Here is an 18,672-nt window from a genome sequence, read left to right as displayed (position 1 = left end):
TAATAAGTGGAACATGTCATTTATTATGCAGGAAAAAGTGGTTAACTAAAGATTATTTACAAGCTTCTGCATTATGAAAGTGTACATTAACACGCAGTTCCATCTGCTTGTAGAATGATATTAGCTAGCTCAAACACACAGTATGTAGTGGTTACATTTTATAGCAAGTATTGCATTTTTTCTCTCATGTGCATCGTTTGACTTTTTAAATGAAAAAAAGAAAAAAAAAACAGTGTGGCACTGTGCAGGACATTTATTTGTTGTTTTCTGACCATGAGCAGCTTAAACATTAATCAGAATCATCTTTATTTATAAAGCTAACTCTCAATTTTCTTTCATTCCAGGCTGAGCAGACAAGCAAGAAGAAGAAAGAGGGGGGAGGGATTTGCATTTTCCCATAAACAACAAGTATTGAATACCAACAGCATCGATATTTCAAAGACCTCTGACCCAGTGTAGTTGAAGCAGATAGAAGTAAATCAACAAAGGATGAGGGAAAGAGAGAAGTGCTTCTAAAGTCTAAGTTCAGTGTAAGTTATGAACCTGACCTGAAAAGTTCAAGCAGCTTAAATGCAAGCTAATAACTGGGAAACGCAGGTACCAAACACATTACAGCACGTTTTCCCGCCATATGTAGAATTTCACATACACATATACATATAGATGTGTCTCCCTGCCCAGGTAAATGTGATGCTGTTCACAGCTGTGATATTTTTTCTACTCCCTAAAATAACCATGCTCAGTGCAGACGCACTGCAGCCTATACTTCAGCTCAGACTTGCACTCTGTGAACTGATGTCAATAAAATGCTCTACGTCATGTTTACAGCGAAAACCTCAGGGTGCAGGAGGCAGCAGCCATTATTATTATTTAGCAGCCATTATTATTTATACACTTTCATAAATAAGCAATTAGTCCCTTCAATACTGACCACGAGACTGAAATCTTGTCTCCATTTCAACATCAAGGAAGTGTTATTGAGAAATGCTAGGAAGGAGGTTCTACAGATATCAGCAGTTCACAGGTAGAGCCCCAGTGATTTGGTCCCCTGATCCCTCTGTCAGGGTACTCATATTATATTTTTCCCCTATAGGATGATCTATAAATAAATCTGCTGAGCCTTCAACTTGATCTAATACCATCACAAGGTAATCTATTAATTTGGACGTTTAAACCAAATTATTAACTACAAAACCCATGAAAAATACTTTCAGCATTTCTTTATGTTTAGTTCTAATTATAAAACATTAGCATACAATATCCGCAAGCTCGCTTTACAATGTTGGCATGTAGACACTACTATTGGGGGCATTTTCAGGGCTCCACTTTTCAGTGGGTACCTCCGAGCATGAAGAACTACTGGATGTGACAATGCTAACTGGTTAAACTTGAAGAAGACAACAAGTAGCAATAGAATAAGCAGTGTTACCTTCTCAAGCATTGCTATTAGCATCATAAACTTAATCAGCAAAGGCTAACGCAACAACAACAACAGCATTACAGCAGCTGTGGCAGTTCTCGGTTGTTTTGCTGCTTTGGCAACATTCAGTACTGACAATGCAGTTGAAGCTATTACAAAATTATTATATCAACTCGTGAGTCTGATTAATTTTACATCAAAACCAATGAAAAGAGAACTGATGGTCATTAGCAACATCACCCTCCCTCTGAACCTGCTTTGTGTTCCTGGAGAAGGTGCCTACAGCCTCTAACGATGAGAGATTTCACCAATCCAATCAAAGCTAGTACAACAGACCAATGACGGGGTGTAGACTACATATTGGCACAATTTTGGCTGGTTGTGTCGAACAACGGGTATTCACAACGTTTACCCAACAATACTACTTCTAATGTCTTCTACTTTCTGTTCCCTTTCTGCGTCTATTTTCTTGTTCCGTAACGACTCTTTGAACAAATTGTAGTTTCTTCACACAGGATGCATTTCTGACTTTTGACCGCAAACTGAATTAGACCCTGACCCTCCTAGCCTACTTCTAACAACTAGCCTTCAAACCCTACCTAAACCTACTCAACCCTCAAACCTAAACCGTAACCATAAATCTAATCCTAAACAGTAACCTGAAACATTGACCCTAAACCTAACCCCAACATATCAGAATATCTGTTACTTGGTTTTTGAAAAGCCAAATTAGGGGCATTTTTCATCGCTGATAACGTTCACAAAGATAATAATTTAAACTGTAATTTACAATTTGTAACAGAAGATAACTGTGTTGTAGCTCAACAGGTCATCTGGAGCAGTTCAATAAAATGACCACAAACTACGATATAGACTACAAAAAGGTAATAAAGCAGTCATCAGGTCTACACCTGAGAAGCTACACTGTCAAGAAAAAAATGTCTAAGTTGATCTTTGCTCAGATTAACAGTGCAGGTCTGTTGTGGAGCGTGAGGCTCCGCAGCGCATGTGTGCCAATTCATTTCCTCAAGGTCTGCTGCAAGAAAACCTTCCTCCTCCGGTGCAGCCCACATGTGGGGAGATTACATCTTTTATTTATCACTTCTTGGCTCTATTTTTCCAGCAAATTCCAAGCTGGGGTGCAATCAGCCAAGAAAGCCTCCCTGTGTGTGTGTGAGCGTTTGGGATGTGCGGACTACTGTTATTCCTCTTTGTAAGAATGCACATCGAGCCCAGATTCAGTTTCATTCCTGCAGAAACATTTCCCAATATCTGGGAACATAGGCCTCTTGTTTTGGCAGGGGAATGTGTTGTGAGTGCGTATTCACAAATACACAATGCCCACATGAACCGCCTGCATTTGATGGTGGAGGGAGGGGGGGTAGGCGAGGGATGGATCATGCAAGCACTCAGATTCCATTACAATTCAAATTAAGCACATGGAGTAATGGGATTACAGCCCTCAGAGATTCATGAACTCACAGGTGACAAACTGTAGCACGGTCACAGCTTCCCCGCTGACCAAACTGAGGGCTGTCTTCATTAAAGTGAGATCTTCAGATATGCACAAAGACACAACCCAAACTGGCTGTAGACTGGTGTGAATCATGGCCCATTTAAGAAGAATCTCCGTGCCAGTATACTTTCTCTTTCCAAACCTCTTCTACTTAACAAGGGAGTGAAAAGATGCTTTTGTTTGCTCTTCTTTTGCTGGCAACAGGACGCTTGAAAGACACAAATGAACATGTAAATAGGAACAAAGTGCCAAACTCACAATGGAAATGCTGGGCATTTGATATGTGTGCTGGGTAATTAAAATCTCAAAGAACCTCTTCAGAGAGGGGAAAAATGACACTAAATCAAGCACTGATTCATGCTGCTGGTGGACTAAAGTTCTCAAGCACAAGCACACAGGTGTCTGTTCCTGTTTCACTTGCTCTCAATGGGTTATAAACAAGATCACGTACGGTAATTCTCAGTTTCTTTTCATAAAAAAAGAAAAAAATGTATATATATACTTTTTTTCTTGCCTTTTAAAAAAACAGAACTCTAAAACCTTCCCGTCATTCCTCTAAATCTAGATCTAGATCTAAATATAAGACATCAATAGTGCATACTTGTCTCCTTTCCAGTGCAGCAGGTCGTGTTTATCAGCTTCTCACTGCTACACAATGCTGATCAAACTGTATGCAGGCTGTCAAAGCCACAATGCATGCTCAACTATCATTATTATTCAACAGCATATCAATTGTGCCACAAAGAACAACTCATTCAAATGTAATGTGTGTCAGTTGGGACCCAACCCAGTTGAACACTTCCCTTATTACTCAATAGTTTTATGTAATCTTTTAAAACAGATTTTAAAGGTCAGACGGTATTTGAACAGGCTCCTTTCTCATGATATGTGATACAGAAAAAATAAAGCTCTAACGCAACTAAATGCTTCTTCCCCGAGTCACGTCAACGCAGTCACTAAGTGATCCAAGCCAGCCGGAGGACAGTAAAATCGTTTTATTTGTCATTAATATGACAAAGTTTCGCAGTTCATTCTGACGCTGCTGAGGTGTGATGTGGGGGGAAATCCTCTTTTGTTTTATTTTCAGCGTAGTCTGTATTTTAAGGCTTTTTTTCACATTCAAACTAGCCCCGAGCTAAACAGGATTTAAATGCCTCAGTCACACATTCCCATTCATGCACCCAGCAGATTTAAAGCCCCATTGTAGCCTCTCCGCGAGTCTGTCGCCCTTTGTTGTCAAACCCTGTCACTTTACCTCCTCGTGTTAATCGACACATTCTCGCGCACCGACATTAAATTTCTCCTCTTGTTCTTTCTGTTCTCGACTGAAATTGTTCGGTTGTTTCATTTTTGTCCGTAGAGCCCAGTATCGCCACATCACTCACCGACTTGGAGTACGTTGTCCACGCAGCCGCTCTCCAGCAGAGCGATGCCCCGTCGGAAAGGCAGCCGCGTCTCGTCGCCGCTCTCCCCGCTACTTCCGATCTCCTCCCCGCCAGTGTTGAACGACGAATACATGCAGATCTCACGCTCGCTCCTCGGGAAAGACCAGTACACGATCCGTCTCTGGACGGGCTCCGGGATCCGCTCGAAACGCTCCTCTACCCTCTGAAACGGCCACTTCTCAGCGACTTTCCTCGCCGCGATGTCCAGGAGGGTCTCCGGACTCTGGGTTCTGCTCGATTCGCCCTGGGTGGCTCCCGAGCTGCCGCACGGCGCCCCCGCGGCCCGCTGGCCTTGTCTACATGTTGAGCCGTAGCCCGGTCTACAGCAGAGCCGCTTGGCTGGGGGCTGCTGTACGCGCTCCGCCATGATAGCTCCGCTTTAACGGCGACGGAGGAAGTCAACGCACCATATGAACGGGATGGGGAACGGAAAAGGTTACCCACGGTCTGATTGTTGGCCGTGTATGGCCAAATCATCCTTTTATGGCAACATGGGGCAGGGCTTCGGCGAGCTTGTCAAACCCCTTTGTTGACAAATTAAGAGAAGGCGGGGTCTGCGGGGCAAGCTCCGTGCTGAGGACTGCCAGGAGGGCGGAATTCCCGTCCGGCCCTAGTCCTTTGAAAGCCAGATTTCGGCCCAGAATGTTAACTTTGTACAATACAACTACAACGGTGTAGTTGTATTAAAGAGCTACTTCAGACGGTGGTTTTACCGGTTGGCGTTCACATTTACTAGGGACGGAGAGAGGGGGCTTTGTCTTTCGGTGAGGTGGATCAGGCGGATGAAAGCTAGGTGCCAATGGGCGGTTATTCGCCTGTCAACACTCGAGCCTCGTGGTTTGAGGGGGGGAGGGGGCAATGAACGCAGCACCGCCCCGTGTGAGGTTTACGGTCCACCTGAATGTGGGGCGCTTAAAGGAAACGTAACTGCTTCGTGAGAGGTATGGAAGTCAATTTTTGACAAAAGAAACACGAAATCTAGTTATGAAAAAAATAGTAAGGCTGAGTCACAAAGCCCGATGAAAGAAATCTTTGAGTTATTAACTACTATAATACGATTTTTAAGATGAAAACATCATTCAATATGTACATTTTGACGTAAAATGTTTACTTTTTTAACACATAACCTCTAATTTTCCTGTTTTAGCATTTTCTTTCTTTCTTTCTGGAATTCACCAACTGTACCTTTAGGTGCCACAGACGCTTTACGATGAACGGCACAACGTGTTACGTCATGTTGCATTTGAAATTACCTGCTGATTAAAGAACCACTACTCTGTATATGTTTGCTTCTAATGCTAACTAGATGCTGAGAATTGTGATATCTGTAACATGAATGCATGAGAAGAAAAAGGGGTTGTGATGATGGTGTAAGTAGGCAATGGGTTGTCATTTATTCATATTGAAAAAGACTGCACCAAAATAAAAAATAAACTAATTTAAAAGTAGTCTGCTTATTAGATGTAACTAGTCGTTAATTGATGGTGCCAGAATGCTATTTGAGATCATCCCAGCTAATTTTAACGCCTGAATGGAATAGTATCATACATTGGCTTCACCAGAGCCTGGACTTCAACTTTACTGAAGCAGTGTGGGATCATCTTGATAGAGAATGGAACAAAGGGCAGCCAACATCTGAAGAAGAGCTTTGGAACAGCTTTTGTCCTTTTTAAAGACTGGAGAACTATTCTTGAAGACTGTTTAATGACATTTCAAGACAATTTGCTCAACACAGCCTAACTGTGTTGAAAAATAAAGATGTTTATGTCAAAGATTGACCTTCAAGCTCATTAGAAAAAAAAATCAGCAAACTGCTGCATCTGTTTGAATTTTTTATAGTTTTGCCAACAAAATATAAAGAAATGAGGGGTGGCTTAAGACCTGTGCACAGTACAATACATAGATAAGATGTGCACTGTGAAAACACATATTTGAGCCCCAGTTATGAACGGGAGTACAAAGACCAGAACCAGCTTCAACAAGTTTTAAAGCTGCAAAAAGAGCAGTTTATGGGTTTTTTGTATTGTGTTTAAAGTATTTAAATAATCATTAAAGCTTGTGCAAATCTTTTAAAATGTAATATCTGTGTTTCTCTATTATTCGTTGCTGCCTTTCTAGGACAGTACAGCAGGTTATACTGAAATGAAAACTTCTGGCAGCCCCATCCAAAGATGTTTGATATCTCCTTTTGATCAGCAACTGGGGAACATTTAAGACACAAATTTAAACAGTTTTACTTGAGCATAAACACACTATTTGTCACCGTAATGGGCTTATCTGTCACTTTTCTCTTCCAGTTACAGTACCACCTGCTGCTCCTGCAGGACAGAGTTATCAGCAGCCTCATTTCAGCACACTTGCTCCATGCTGTGTAAATGATTTAGGCCCCCTGGTTGACAATCTTGAGTATTGTCTCATTTTACCCTGCAGACAGCACAGAAGAAGCACAGTAATGGCTGAGTCTATTCACTCAGCATGGTGGGAACACAGTGGGTGGGCTGGGAAAGAGAGACAGCAGCACAGACCATGGCACACTCTGTTGAATAAGACAGTACAGGCCTCTAGCATTTGACTCTGTGCTCATTTTTCAGGCATTTGACCAAATCTATCTTTCACTGTATTCACCAGATTTAAAGCAAGTACATATATTTCATTATATTTCATTAAATTGTCTTTTCAAGAATCTCTCAGTTTCTTGAACCATCTCTTTGATGGATACACTGAAATTTAGTTCCAACATTATTGTTCACCTATAGCAGGGGTCTCAAACTTGCAGCCACTTGCGGCCCACATCACATCTTCTTGTATATCGAGTTGAAGAAATAAAATGCAATTTGGCCCTTGAAGTTACTTTTTTTATTAGAGAGGATTTATTTGTTGTTGAGTGCAGTGTTAAAATAAGTTCTTTAAAAAAGCAAAAAATTATTTAATATGAAGGCAATATGAGAGGAGAGTACAAACACGTTGAGGGACTGGCTGTGTTAGTTCAGTGAGAGAGTTATTTGTATAGAAAACAATTTTCACTAGAAGTCAAAAACTAATGTGTACACTTACAGTGGCTTGCAAAAGTATTCGGCCCCCTTGAACTTTCCCACATTTTCTCACATTACAGCCACAAACATGAATCAATTTTATTGGAATTCCACGTGAAAGACCAACACAAAGTGGTGTACACGTGAGAAGTGGAACGAAAATCATACATGATTCCAAACATTTTTTACAAATAAATAACTGCAAAGTGGGGTGTGCGTAATTATTCAGCCCCCTTTGGTCTGAGTGCAGTCAGTTGCCCATAGACATTGCCTGATGAGTGCTAATGACTAAATAGAGTGCACCTGTGTGTAATCTAATGTCAGTACAAATACAGCTGCTCTGTGACGGCCTCAGAGGTTGTCTAAGAGAATATTGGGAGCAACAACACCATGAAGTCCAAAGAACACACCAGACAGGTCAGGGATAAAGTTATTGAGAAATTTAAAGCAGGCTTAGGCTACAAAAAGATTTCCCAAGCCTTGAACATCCCACGGAGCACTGTTCAAGCGATCATTCAGAAATGGAAGGAGTATGGCACAACTGTAAACCTACCAAGACAAGGCCGTCCACCTAAACTCACAGGCCGAACAAGGAGAGCGCTGATCAGAAATGCAGCCAAGAGGCCCATGGTGACTCTGGACGAGCTGCAGAGATCTACAGCTCAGGTGGGGGAATCTGTCCATAGGACAACTATTAGTCGTGCACTGCACAAAGTTGGCCTTTATGGAAGAGTGGCAAGAAGAAAGCCATTGTTAACAGAAAACCATAAGAAGTCCCGTTTGCAGTTTGCCACAAGCCATGTGGGGGACACAGCAAACATGTGGAAGAAGGTGCTCTGGTCAGATGAGACCAAAATGGAACTTTTTGGCCAAAATGCAAAACGCTATGTGTGGCGGAAAACTAACACTGCACATCACTCTGAACACACCATCCCCACTGTCAAATATGGTGGTGGCAGCATCATGCTCTGGGGGTGCTTCTCTTCAGCAGGGACAGGGAAGCTGGTCAGAGTTGATGGGAAGATGGATGGAGCCAAATACAGGGCAATCTTGGAAGAAAACCTCTTGGAGTCTGCAAAAGACTTGAGACTGGGGCGGAGGTTCACCTTCCAGCAGGACAACGACCCTAAACATAAAGCCAGGGCAACAATGGAATGGTTTAAAACAAAACATATCCATGTGTTAGAATGGCCCAGTCAAAGTCCAGATCTAAATCCAATCGAGAATCTGTGGCAAGATCTGAAAACTGCTGTTCACAAACGCTGTCCATCTAATCTGACTGAGCTGGAGCTGTTTTGCAAAGAAGAATGGGCAAAGATTTCAGTCTCTAGATGTGCAAAGCTGGTAGAGACAGACCCTAAAAGACTGGCAGCTGTAATTGCAGCAAAAGGTGGTTCTACAAAGTATTGACTCAGGGGGCTGAATAATTATGCACACCCCACTTTGCAGTTATTTATTTGTAAAAAATGTTTGGAATCATGTATGATTTTCGTTCCACTTCTCACGTGTACACCACTTTGTATTGGTCTTTCACGTGGAATTGCGTTCAGTTTTGCAGTTTTGTCTTGTTACACAATATTGGAAATTTAAAAATACAACAACAAAACACTACATTTTTGGAAATATTTGTGGGTTTGTACTACTGGACCACTAAAGTGGCCCTCCAATGAGATGACAGTGCCAGCAGCGGCCCACAGCTCATTTAAGTTTAGGACCTCTGACCTATAGGATCATAGATACTGTATGTTAGGTGACCTCCATACAGCAACCCACTCGGCTTTGCTGCCTATTCATTATCACTGACACCATTATTCTACTGTAAAACTGTTGATACAGCATATCAAACTGTAGACATTGTCTACTTTTACACTTTCTAGTATAAAAGATCCATGAATTCATCCATGAAGTTTTCGCATCTGTGAAACATCCAAAAAAATATAGAAAGCAGTTTATTTTTGCAATTACACTAATGGTCTGCACCTATTTGCTGATTTGGAACACTTGTGAGCTTGTGCAGTGGGCTGCACACAAACCTTAAAACAAAACTAGAAGCTAGAACACTGTTTTGGTTTATGTGCAAATTGCAGCTATTATCAGTGAGGTATGCGGCTGCCATTTGTTTCTGTATATCCATGCTCAGAACTCTGGAAACCTCTAAATTTCCAGATAGCTTACTGTATCGGGACAGTCACTTCAGTAAGCAGATTGTGGTCCAGTGTTCATGCCAGGGTTTACTAGGTTTGGGCTGTATGCCCTTGGCCCTATTTGGACTGAGACTCAGTCACTACAAGTGAAATTAGGCCTCGTTTAGTTTTAATTTGGGATGATTCAAGAGTGTGATTCATCAGCCCAAAACTCATAAGGTAGTACAAAGAAAACATAATAAATTTCTATCAGCCCAAGCTATAGCTAATCTTTGTCTGATGCTAAATATTAGAAGTTAGCACCTTAACATACTGAGGACGTGGTACATGGTAACCATTATTTCTGTTAAACATGCATATTGCCATATGTGTGAGCATGCTAATTTTCTAAAATTAGTTTCATTTCATGAGGCTAGCTACAGAGTTACCAGGAACATTTTTCATAATCTTGTGCTCAAATCTGTTATGAACTCAGAAAACTACAAATCCAATAATTATATTATAATTGAATATAAAATTCAAGATGGCTGCTTTTATACATAAAAACATGCTGTTTGTGGGGGTTTTGTACAATGGTGTGCAGAAGTCTTGAGCCACAGCCTGAATTCTTTTAGGCAAGCTTTCTTGTAATTTCTTCAAACATCCTTCAGGAATGCTTCTTGAAGGACAATTCAAAGATTTTCTTTGGATGCTGGCTGCCTTTTGTTCCATTCTTTGTCGAGATGATCCCATACTGCCTTGGGCTCTGGGGAGGCCATTCCATGACTAGTAATGTTCCATGTTTTCCTTTTTATCCAGGTATACTTGTATTACATTTGGCGGTGTATTTGGAATCATTGCTGTGTTCAGAAATGAAGCTGTTGCCAATCAGAAGCTTTCCAGATGACAGTGCATGGTGGAGCTCACAGTAATTTATTATTCTGCATTCAGAATAGAATCATTGACATCAGCTAAAAGAAAGTGTTGAAACTAGGCTAAGCTAAGATATGCAACCTAAGATAGAGTTAAAGCATTTTTCATTTAACTTTTTAATACATGTAATTTAAAAATATAATTTAAAAAAACCAATGTGGAAAAACAATGTAGTTAGTAAATGTTACTGTTGTAATTATATCTTTAACATAATTTAAACTAACTGAAATAACAGAATTTTGTGATGATTACACAATGCAATATAACTCTTTTAAAATATCAGAATGTACAAGTACTTTTCTCACAAGTTTTACTGCAGCATTGAATATTTTGGTATTAAATTTGACTGTAATTTTTTAAACATGTATTGCTATATATGTCATATATGTCATATATTTGGCAAAAAAGCTAGTTGTTGGTACATTTACTGTTTTGATAAGTTACACTATGCCTATTTTATTAACTAAAGCTACTGCTGAAAAGTTGCTTTTTATGTTGTTACTCACGCGCACACTCATCCACGGTAAACCTTTAATTTCAATTTTCAGTTTTATTTGTATCTACATGATGTGCATGCCTCCTTGAATTCATTGTACGTCAGTGAATATTTTCCATCCAGATCATTGGAAATATTTATATATTAAATACTATCCAGGTATTTAGCCACAAAGAATGCTTTAAGACTTCCATTAACATGATTTCTATGGGTGGACTCTCCCCGCTTAGCTAAAATGGCTAGTAAGGGTGACAATGACACTCTGGCTCACTCCTGGGGATAATCACACACACACACACATATACACACACATGCACAATACAAACCATAGTATCTGTTCATGCTGGGCTCATTTGCATTCTCATCAGTATGCATGAAATTTCTCGCTGAACTTTAATACCCTAACTGCTGCATAATACACTTTAATGAGCATAAGAGTGAGCATGACAATTAAAACTCGCATTAATCACTAAATGCTGAGGGGTGGGGATGTGGGGATGAGATGAGAGAGAGTGGAGGCAGGGAGGGAGGATACTGACTGAGGACTGGGGGGACAAAGAGCACTCCAGAGAGGATGGGGTGAGGAAGAGAAAAGAAACTGAAGTGAAAAATGAAGAACGCATGCAGCCAATGGATGCAAAGAGGATAAAAAACAGTAGGAGGGGGCTGATGAAAAGAAGATGTAAAGGAATAGAGTTTACTGAGTTTCTCATATTAAGCGCAGTTGATCTGGTGGGGGCATCTCCACATGAGCAGCAGATGAATGGTGAAGTTTGCAGACAATCGAAACACCCTCCCCTCCCTGTTAGCCCTCCTTATCCTTCACTCGCTCACATTTCCCCACTTTCTCCTTTTGTTCAACGTCCTCTTTAAAGGGTGACAGCGAGTATTGTTCATAAAGGGGATAGTGTTACCTGATAATGAAAACCTTTACCTCCCCCCCTTTAAGGTGCTCCTTCCCTTACTTTGATGCTGATGATGAGATAATTTGAAGGTTATGAATATTCATGTAAAAGAAACAAATACAATCTCATTTGGTTGTCTTTTACACCTCTGATCGCCCCCACCCTCAACCCCCTCCAGTCAGAGCAGAGGCATAAATGTTCAGAGGTAAACGTTCCTCTTCTTCTTAATACCTCTGTTTCATGGTTTTGTGTTTTGTTTTGTGGGGGCTGCTTTATAGGGTAAGTAATACAAAAAAGATTGTTGCTGTTTACCCATTATCAGTGTGCTTTTCTTTTATTTAGGGGGAATCCACATTTCTATCTGATGATTAATGTTTAAATGTTTTAGGGCTGCACAGCTAATTCTGTCTTGCTGTGAAAACACAAGAAGAAAAATGACATATGCACTCATAAACCAGTAGTGGCTCCTCTTTCAGAGGAGGAAGCAATACTTTCAGGCTAAAAGTGGGGCTACAAGTTACTTGCTAGATAAATATTTTATTGTAATATTATGTTTTATATTTAATTTAATATTAGATTTTATATCTATATTATGTTAGATTTATATTATATTAAGAAAAATAGAAATGATAGACTGGCAACTGTCCAGGGTACTGCACCTCTCACCCATGTCAGCTTGGATAGACTCTTGTCCCCCTGCAACCCTGAATTCTATAGGCAGAAGAAAATTGCTGGATGGATTAAAGCAATAACGTCTGGTCCCAAGATGGTAAATTATCAGACTTTATTAAATGTATTTTATGGGCAGAAATAGGAGGTAATGTATAAAGCTCAATAAAAAATAAAGCAAATGTCAGAGAAAAATAGAGGCCACTCTACTAAACTATCTATATGTATGTGTATATAATAGTTCAAACTAGCTCTTTTGGAGGCAGCTAGGATGATTAAATGATGTTTACATGTTGATCCATGAGTATTAGCAAAGCAATGTTTTTTATAAATGAATTTATTGTGTTTGTTTCTTTAATAGGTAATGTATCAGGAGATATTTTTTTCTGCAGAAAAAAAATCAAAGAATGTCCAAACTGTAGAAAAGCCATGGATGGAAATGTATACATAAATATTTAATAATACCTACAGACAACACACTGACCTGATTATGGATAATAGCTATAGGAAGTACTTCATAATTTATGGTAAATGTGGGTTACAATTAATAAATACGAAGACATCTTTATGCACAGACAGATGTGTTTTCATCACTTCAGAAGTGGCAGACACTGACACAACACACTAGAGTGAACATATTATTAGTATTACGCATGTTGCTTCCACAATATGCGTAATACTAATAATACAAGTACACACAGAGGAGATGGGTTTTTTATGCGGAGAGTATTCACTTTTCTTACAGCATTTGACCCTCTTTTGTCCTTCTTTAAGCTGAATACAATGTGTGTGTGTGTGTGTGTGTGTGTGTGTGTGTGTGTGTGTGTGTGTGTGTGTGTATCTTGAAGAGGCGTAATAAAAATTCCATCTGCATTTCCATAAATCAGACAGGCAGGTTTGTTGTCACCCAGTTGAGGGGCCTTAGAGCGAGGCCCCAGGGTCTGCTGGGATTAAAGGTTGTGTGTGTGTGTGTGTGTGTGTGTGTGTGTGTGTGTGTGTGTGTGAGTCAGTGTGTACATACAGTAAAACACATTACACATTCGCAGTAACAGTACCCACAGCTCATCAATGGTTCATCACTGGTGCAGCAGTCCTAATGTTTAAAACATATTTCTGTACATATTTCCTTCTGTCTGTGCTTCCTTTCCTGTTTCTGTCATCCCCTTTCTTTATGCAGCTCACTGTCCTTTCATCACTAATATATTTCTACAATACGTAGGGCAGACCTGCTCTGAAAAATGATATGAAAATGATTTTTTAAAGAATATAAATTCCTGTAGTAACAGCAAACAACAGGCATGTTTTTATTGAAGTTTAATGCAAACTACACCCAAATTTAAAGAAAATCTGCAAATGTAAATGCAAATTAATACCTACTTCTGTGTCCTATCTATGTGGGTTTTTAAGGTTGGTCTATTGAGATAAACAGCAGATAGTACTTATTCTCCCAGTTAGTGCCTTTAAATTATATGGTTTAAAGGGGACATTTGATTCCCACTCTATTCTTGTACACTACTAGAGCAGATTTACATTTCTCACATGTCACTGCCTTTTCACTTGATTAAGTCAACTGAATAAGTGTTTTTTTCTAAATGTTGTTTAATTTTTATAAGTCAACTTTTCCTTAAATAAAGTTAGTGCCTAATAAACCGCACCCTGTTACAGAGAGTGTTGTAATCGTTGAGAATAGAGTTCAACCCCAGACTGTGGAGACATTGGATTGCTACTGATTCCAGAATCTCATCTCCATATCACTCTGCGTTGAGATTACCTCCGTTGATGACCGTGGTGAAAAAGCCTTGTTTTTACAGTGAGGGAGTTGTCACCACACACCATCACACAGCCTCCACAAAAAGCTGTTAGCCTGTCAGTGAAACAGTCATCTTAGCATTCTCTGCATTTTTTCCATACTTTGACCCTATGATCTGACTTCCATAGACAGAATCTGGACTCATCGCTGGACATAACATTCCTCCGTATGTTCAGTGTAAAGGTATCTGACGGTGAATGGCACTGATGGCAGGCCTCTTGACAGCCCTATGAGACTGGAGATTGACATGGAACTTGGCCTTTAGTTTGGAGATGGTGCTAGGGCTCATTCAAATTTTTCTGCAACGTGGTTTTGCTAAACAGCTTGAAGTTCTCCAGTATCACAGACGCTATCCAGATCAGTCAAGTATTGCATGCTTGGAGCAGGCACCAACAGATTGTTGTAGCTGGGTCTATGCTAATCACCTGTTAATCAAGCACCAGATTATCAGCACCTGGGTTACCAGCAGCTCAAAACATGAGTAAATAACAGAATGAGTTGGTCGGCACTGACAGAGAACATTTGGCAGGTTTTTAGTGTGCACAACCCACAAATGCATTTTCCTTACAAATGTGGCACCGTTTAAAGGGAAATAAAATGGCTTTCCAACAGTACGAGTTTTATGGTATGCGCCAATGAAATAATCATTCAAACACAAATTTACTTACTTTTGTTTATTCAAGTTTCTTTGCTACCTAGTTTAAGATATGGTTAACAATGTGTTTATATACTGTTTCGTTGTTCATTATTATTCTAATTATTATTGTTGTTCTTGTTGTTGTTTGAAACAAACTATTAGTTACTCTTCTTTTAAGCCAACTTTTTTCTGATTGGCTGCTCACTCCCAGAGTTGTATGGTTAACCATATTAGAGATCTGTATCTGGAGGTCGCACAGGATCTTACCATGGTCATTCTCGACCACCCTAGGGGGCATCTCCCATTTTGTCCTCGGGACTTCCAGGCCATACGTGGCACAGATCTTCCATTATACAATCCTGGCAATTTGGTTTTGGCATTTCATACATGCCATGTACACTGACTTCATTTAATTGCCGATGTTTAATCACCGCTGTAACAGTATATCACAGAATACTGAAAAGCATAATAGGTCACCTTTAAAAAAAACTATACTCAAAATGCTGCAATCATAAAGGAACTGTTTTTTTATTTTTTGTTTGTTTGTTTTTTTGTTTGTTTTTTTTGCTTCATCTATTAATGTGATGGGTGTTTTTATTTACCCAAATACATATCTGATGTTTGGGTGTAATATTTGATGTCTAGTTCTAGTTGAAAAACAGTTTGGAAATGAAACCTCAAGGTGCAATGTACTCTATGAACATTATCTGAAAGTCATTGTTAAGCTTTCAATCAAGAGGAAGCTGTTCAAGGAAATTGTTGTGCTTTGTCACCCGTTTTATCTCTGCAGATCTCCCATGAAGGAATGGGAGATCTTTTTCTTACTATGTTATTGGTACAGCTACTGTTTTATATCAATATTTTAACAATACGAGCTGAGCTTCCAGATAAATGTAATGTGTTATTAAGATTAGTTTAAATTCAGGTTTTTATTTATTGAAAGCTGGTATTTGTCTGTATGTGCTAATCAAGATGAGAATTTGCTAATTAGTGAGCCAACACCACACACCACAATACACATGTGCCAAAGTTATTTTGACAATATAATCTGATAAATGTAGCTATGTGATTGACTGGCATGATTGACATGAACCTAAACCAGAATTGTCAAATTAGTTTTATATCATGGGTCACGTATAGGATACTTTGATCTTAAGTGGGCCGGACTAGTGAAAATAAATAGTAGTGATGTACATACTTCATTAGAATATACTTTAATACACTTTAATATTTCATATATTTTATTAAAATAGCAGCCAATCACCATTATTGATACTATCGGGAACGTGCACATATTATTTAAACAATACACTTTTAAACAGTCTTGTAATATTATTTGGTAACACTGTTATTTGTTGTATGCAGAATTACTGCTTTGATTGGTGCTGTTTCTCTTGGTTTTATTGGTTTTTAAAGCATTTAGTTATGTTGGAAAAAATGGTTTGTGTTAAAATACATCAGCTACGACTGAGATGTGGCAGGCAGCTGTTCATTTCAAACAGCAATTGTTCCATAACTTTAATGTCTTTATTGTTGTCCACGTGATACTGAAAGTTTTCTCTTTTTAAACAGAACTATTTTTCCTACATCTAATCTGAGAGAATGGATTGTATTCACAAAGATAAGACATGTGTTGTGGACTTACTCATTCGAAAATGACAATTAGCACTTATTTTTATTGTTGATTGTCCTCATAGGTAGACAAAAGAATGCTAAAGTCCTAAAGATGATTACAGTAACCTCACATATCAGCTCTGAAGGTGTTATTTTGTGATCAGTGATGTATTACACTATTACTCCACCCCCACTGCCTTTTGATTTTTGTGAAAAAGCAATAAGTATTTAAGTCCACCAAATTCTTCCATAGCTGTTTTCACGTGCACCGTAGCCCTTAAGTTTTCTCAGTATTACCTTGCAGAGTTGTGTGTGAGAATGAAAAAATGCACATGCCCAACTTACTGGATTTTTTTTTATTTATTTAAAGTTAACCTGATGGCCGATGTGAAAATAATGTAGGTAATAGTGTTATGTGTTCTGCCTGTTATGCAGTCTTATGGAAAAAGGCCAGAGAGGGATGAGGAGGAGTCTGTCTGAGGGATGATGCAGAGGCTGACAAAGCAGCATCTTTGCCCTGAGCAGACAAACTGTGTGCATGAGTTACACACATAACCCATGTTAAAATGGGTTATGTGTGTCAAATAAAATAAAAATAAAAAAGAAATCATCCATCCATTGATCCATCCATCCATCTTCTCCCACTCAGGGTCCTGGTCACAGGGGCAGCAGTCTGCACAGACACCAAGACTTCTTTCTCCCCAGCCATCTCATTCATCTTTTTCAGAGGGAACACCAAGCCAGTTGAGAAATGTAATCCCAACGTCCCGACTCTGCCCTGAGGCTTCCTCCTAGTAGGACATGCTCAAAACACTTCAGCTAAGAGGCGCCCGGGAGGCATCCAGGTCAGATGCTGTAACTGGCTCCTTTTGATGAGGAGAAGCAACTCTACTCTGAAACCCCATTGAAGGACCAAGCTCCTCACCCTGTCCCTAAGGGGGAGTCAAGACATCTGTTGGATTTTTTTTTTTTTTTAACTGTTGATTTATCAGTCAATCTTTGTTGTTATGTCCCTATGATCACAATCTCTGGGTAACTTAAGACTTTAACAATCTAATGGGTGCTGAAATTAAAACTAAAAACTAAAGCTGGAGTCTCTGTCATGACAGCCTAAACACGAAAAACATCACACATTCACACATTTCTCTTGACTGACTAGTGTAATGGTTGGATATCTTATACAGTTTTATTTTAAACAGGAAAATTGTTGTTGTTGTTGTTGTTGTTGTTGTAACAACTAATGAGCTCTAGATGAAGAATAAAAAGCACAGCTTGATGTTATCTTATTTAACCACAACCTAAAGCAAATACACTACTGTTAGTCTGAGGACATGAATCTGACTCAGCTACATCTTTGGGTTCACCAGCACTGGACTCAAGAAGGCTGCAAAGAAACGTCCTCCTGAGATGGTAAATCAACTGGTTCTTTTCTACTGGAACACTCAAAGCTTTTTATACTACATGTCTCATTCACCTATACTCAAACAAGTGCTTTCTAACATTCACACCCATTCATCCTCCGATGGACAAATCAGAGAGCAACTTGGGGTTTAATATCATGCCCAAGGATATTTTGACACACTTCTTACATGTTTGCATCACAGCATGTGGCATTTGTAATTCAAAGCAGCTGAATGAAAATTAAATGCTTTTCCCATGCATTAAATTTGAAGGTAAAAGAAGGTGCTGGGTGAAATTAGCCTTACCACTAGTTGCACTTGCAGTCCATTGACCTGTCTCTTTAAGAAAGAACTGAAACTAAAAACTGACAGAGAAATTGGAAAAGGTGTCCACAGAAGAGACAGACGAGTCAATGAAAGGCATGGATGTTGCATTTAAATATAGTCCTATTGTATCATTTTACTGTTAAGATGTACTGACACAAATTTGATCCCGATCCTTTTCTCAGATTCTGTTCAATAATCCAAACACCAAAAGGTTTGCAAAAAAAACACATAAAATAACATTTAATATAACTTCTTTTGACTTTTAATACCAATTATGTTCAATATTTCATTCTAAAGTTTTATCTTCAGATCTTTTCAGTCCTGTGTTCTTTAGTTAAATAGTAC

General features: G+C 39.3%; 1 protein-coding gene across 1 annotated transcript in view; it reads right to left on the bottom strand.

The window, feature by feature from the left end:
* Positions 1 to 4,995, bottom strand: part of zswim6 (zinc finger, SWIM-type containing 6) — a 48,587-nt gene extending 43,592 nt beyond the window's left edge. Inside the window, exon 1 of the mRNA XM_005949839.3 lies at positions 4,322 to 4,995. Within this exon, the coding sequence (XP_005949901.1) occupies positions 4,322 to 4,748 (427 nt within the window). The 5' untranslated portion in view covers positions 4,749 to 4,995. The remainder of the gene's footprint in view (positions 1 to 4,321) is intronic.
* Positions 4,996 to 18,672: the final 13,677 nt, after the last annotated feature.

The sequence above is a fragment of the Haplochromis burtoni genome, unplaced genomic scaffold (genome assembly GCF_018398535.1).
Source record: "Haplochromis burtoni strain Fernald_Lab_line unplaced genomic scaffold, NCSU_Asbu1 Contig_344, whole genome shotgun sequence".
Lineage (NCBI taxonomy): Eukaryota > Metazoa > Chordata > Actinopteri > Cichliformes > Cichlidae > Haplochromis > Haplochromis burtoni.
Note: the sequence above shows the minus strand (reverse complement) of the source record. Positions and strands in the feature narration are given on the sequence as shown.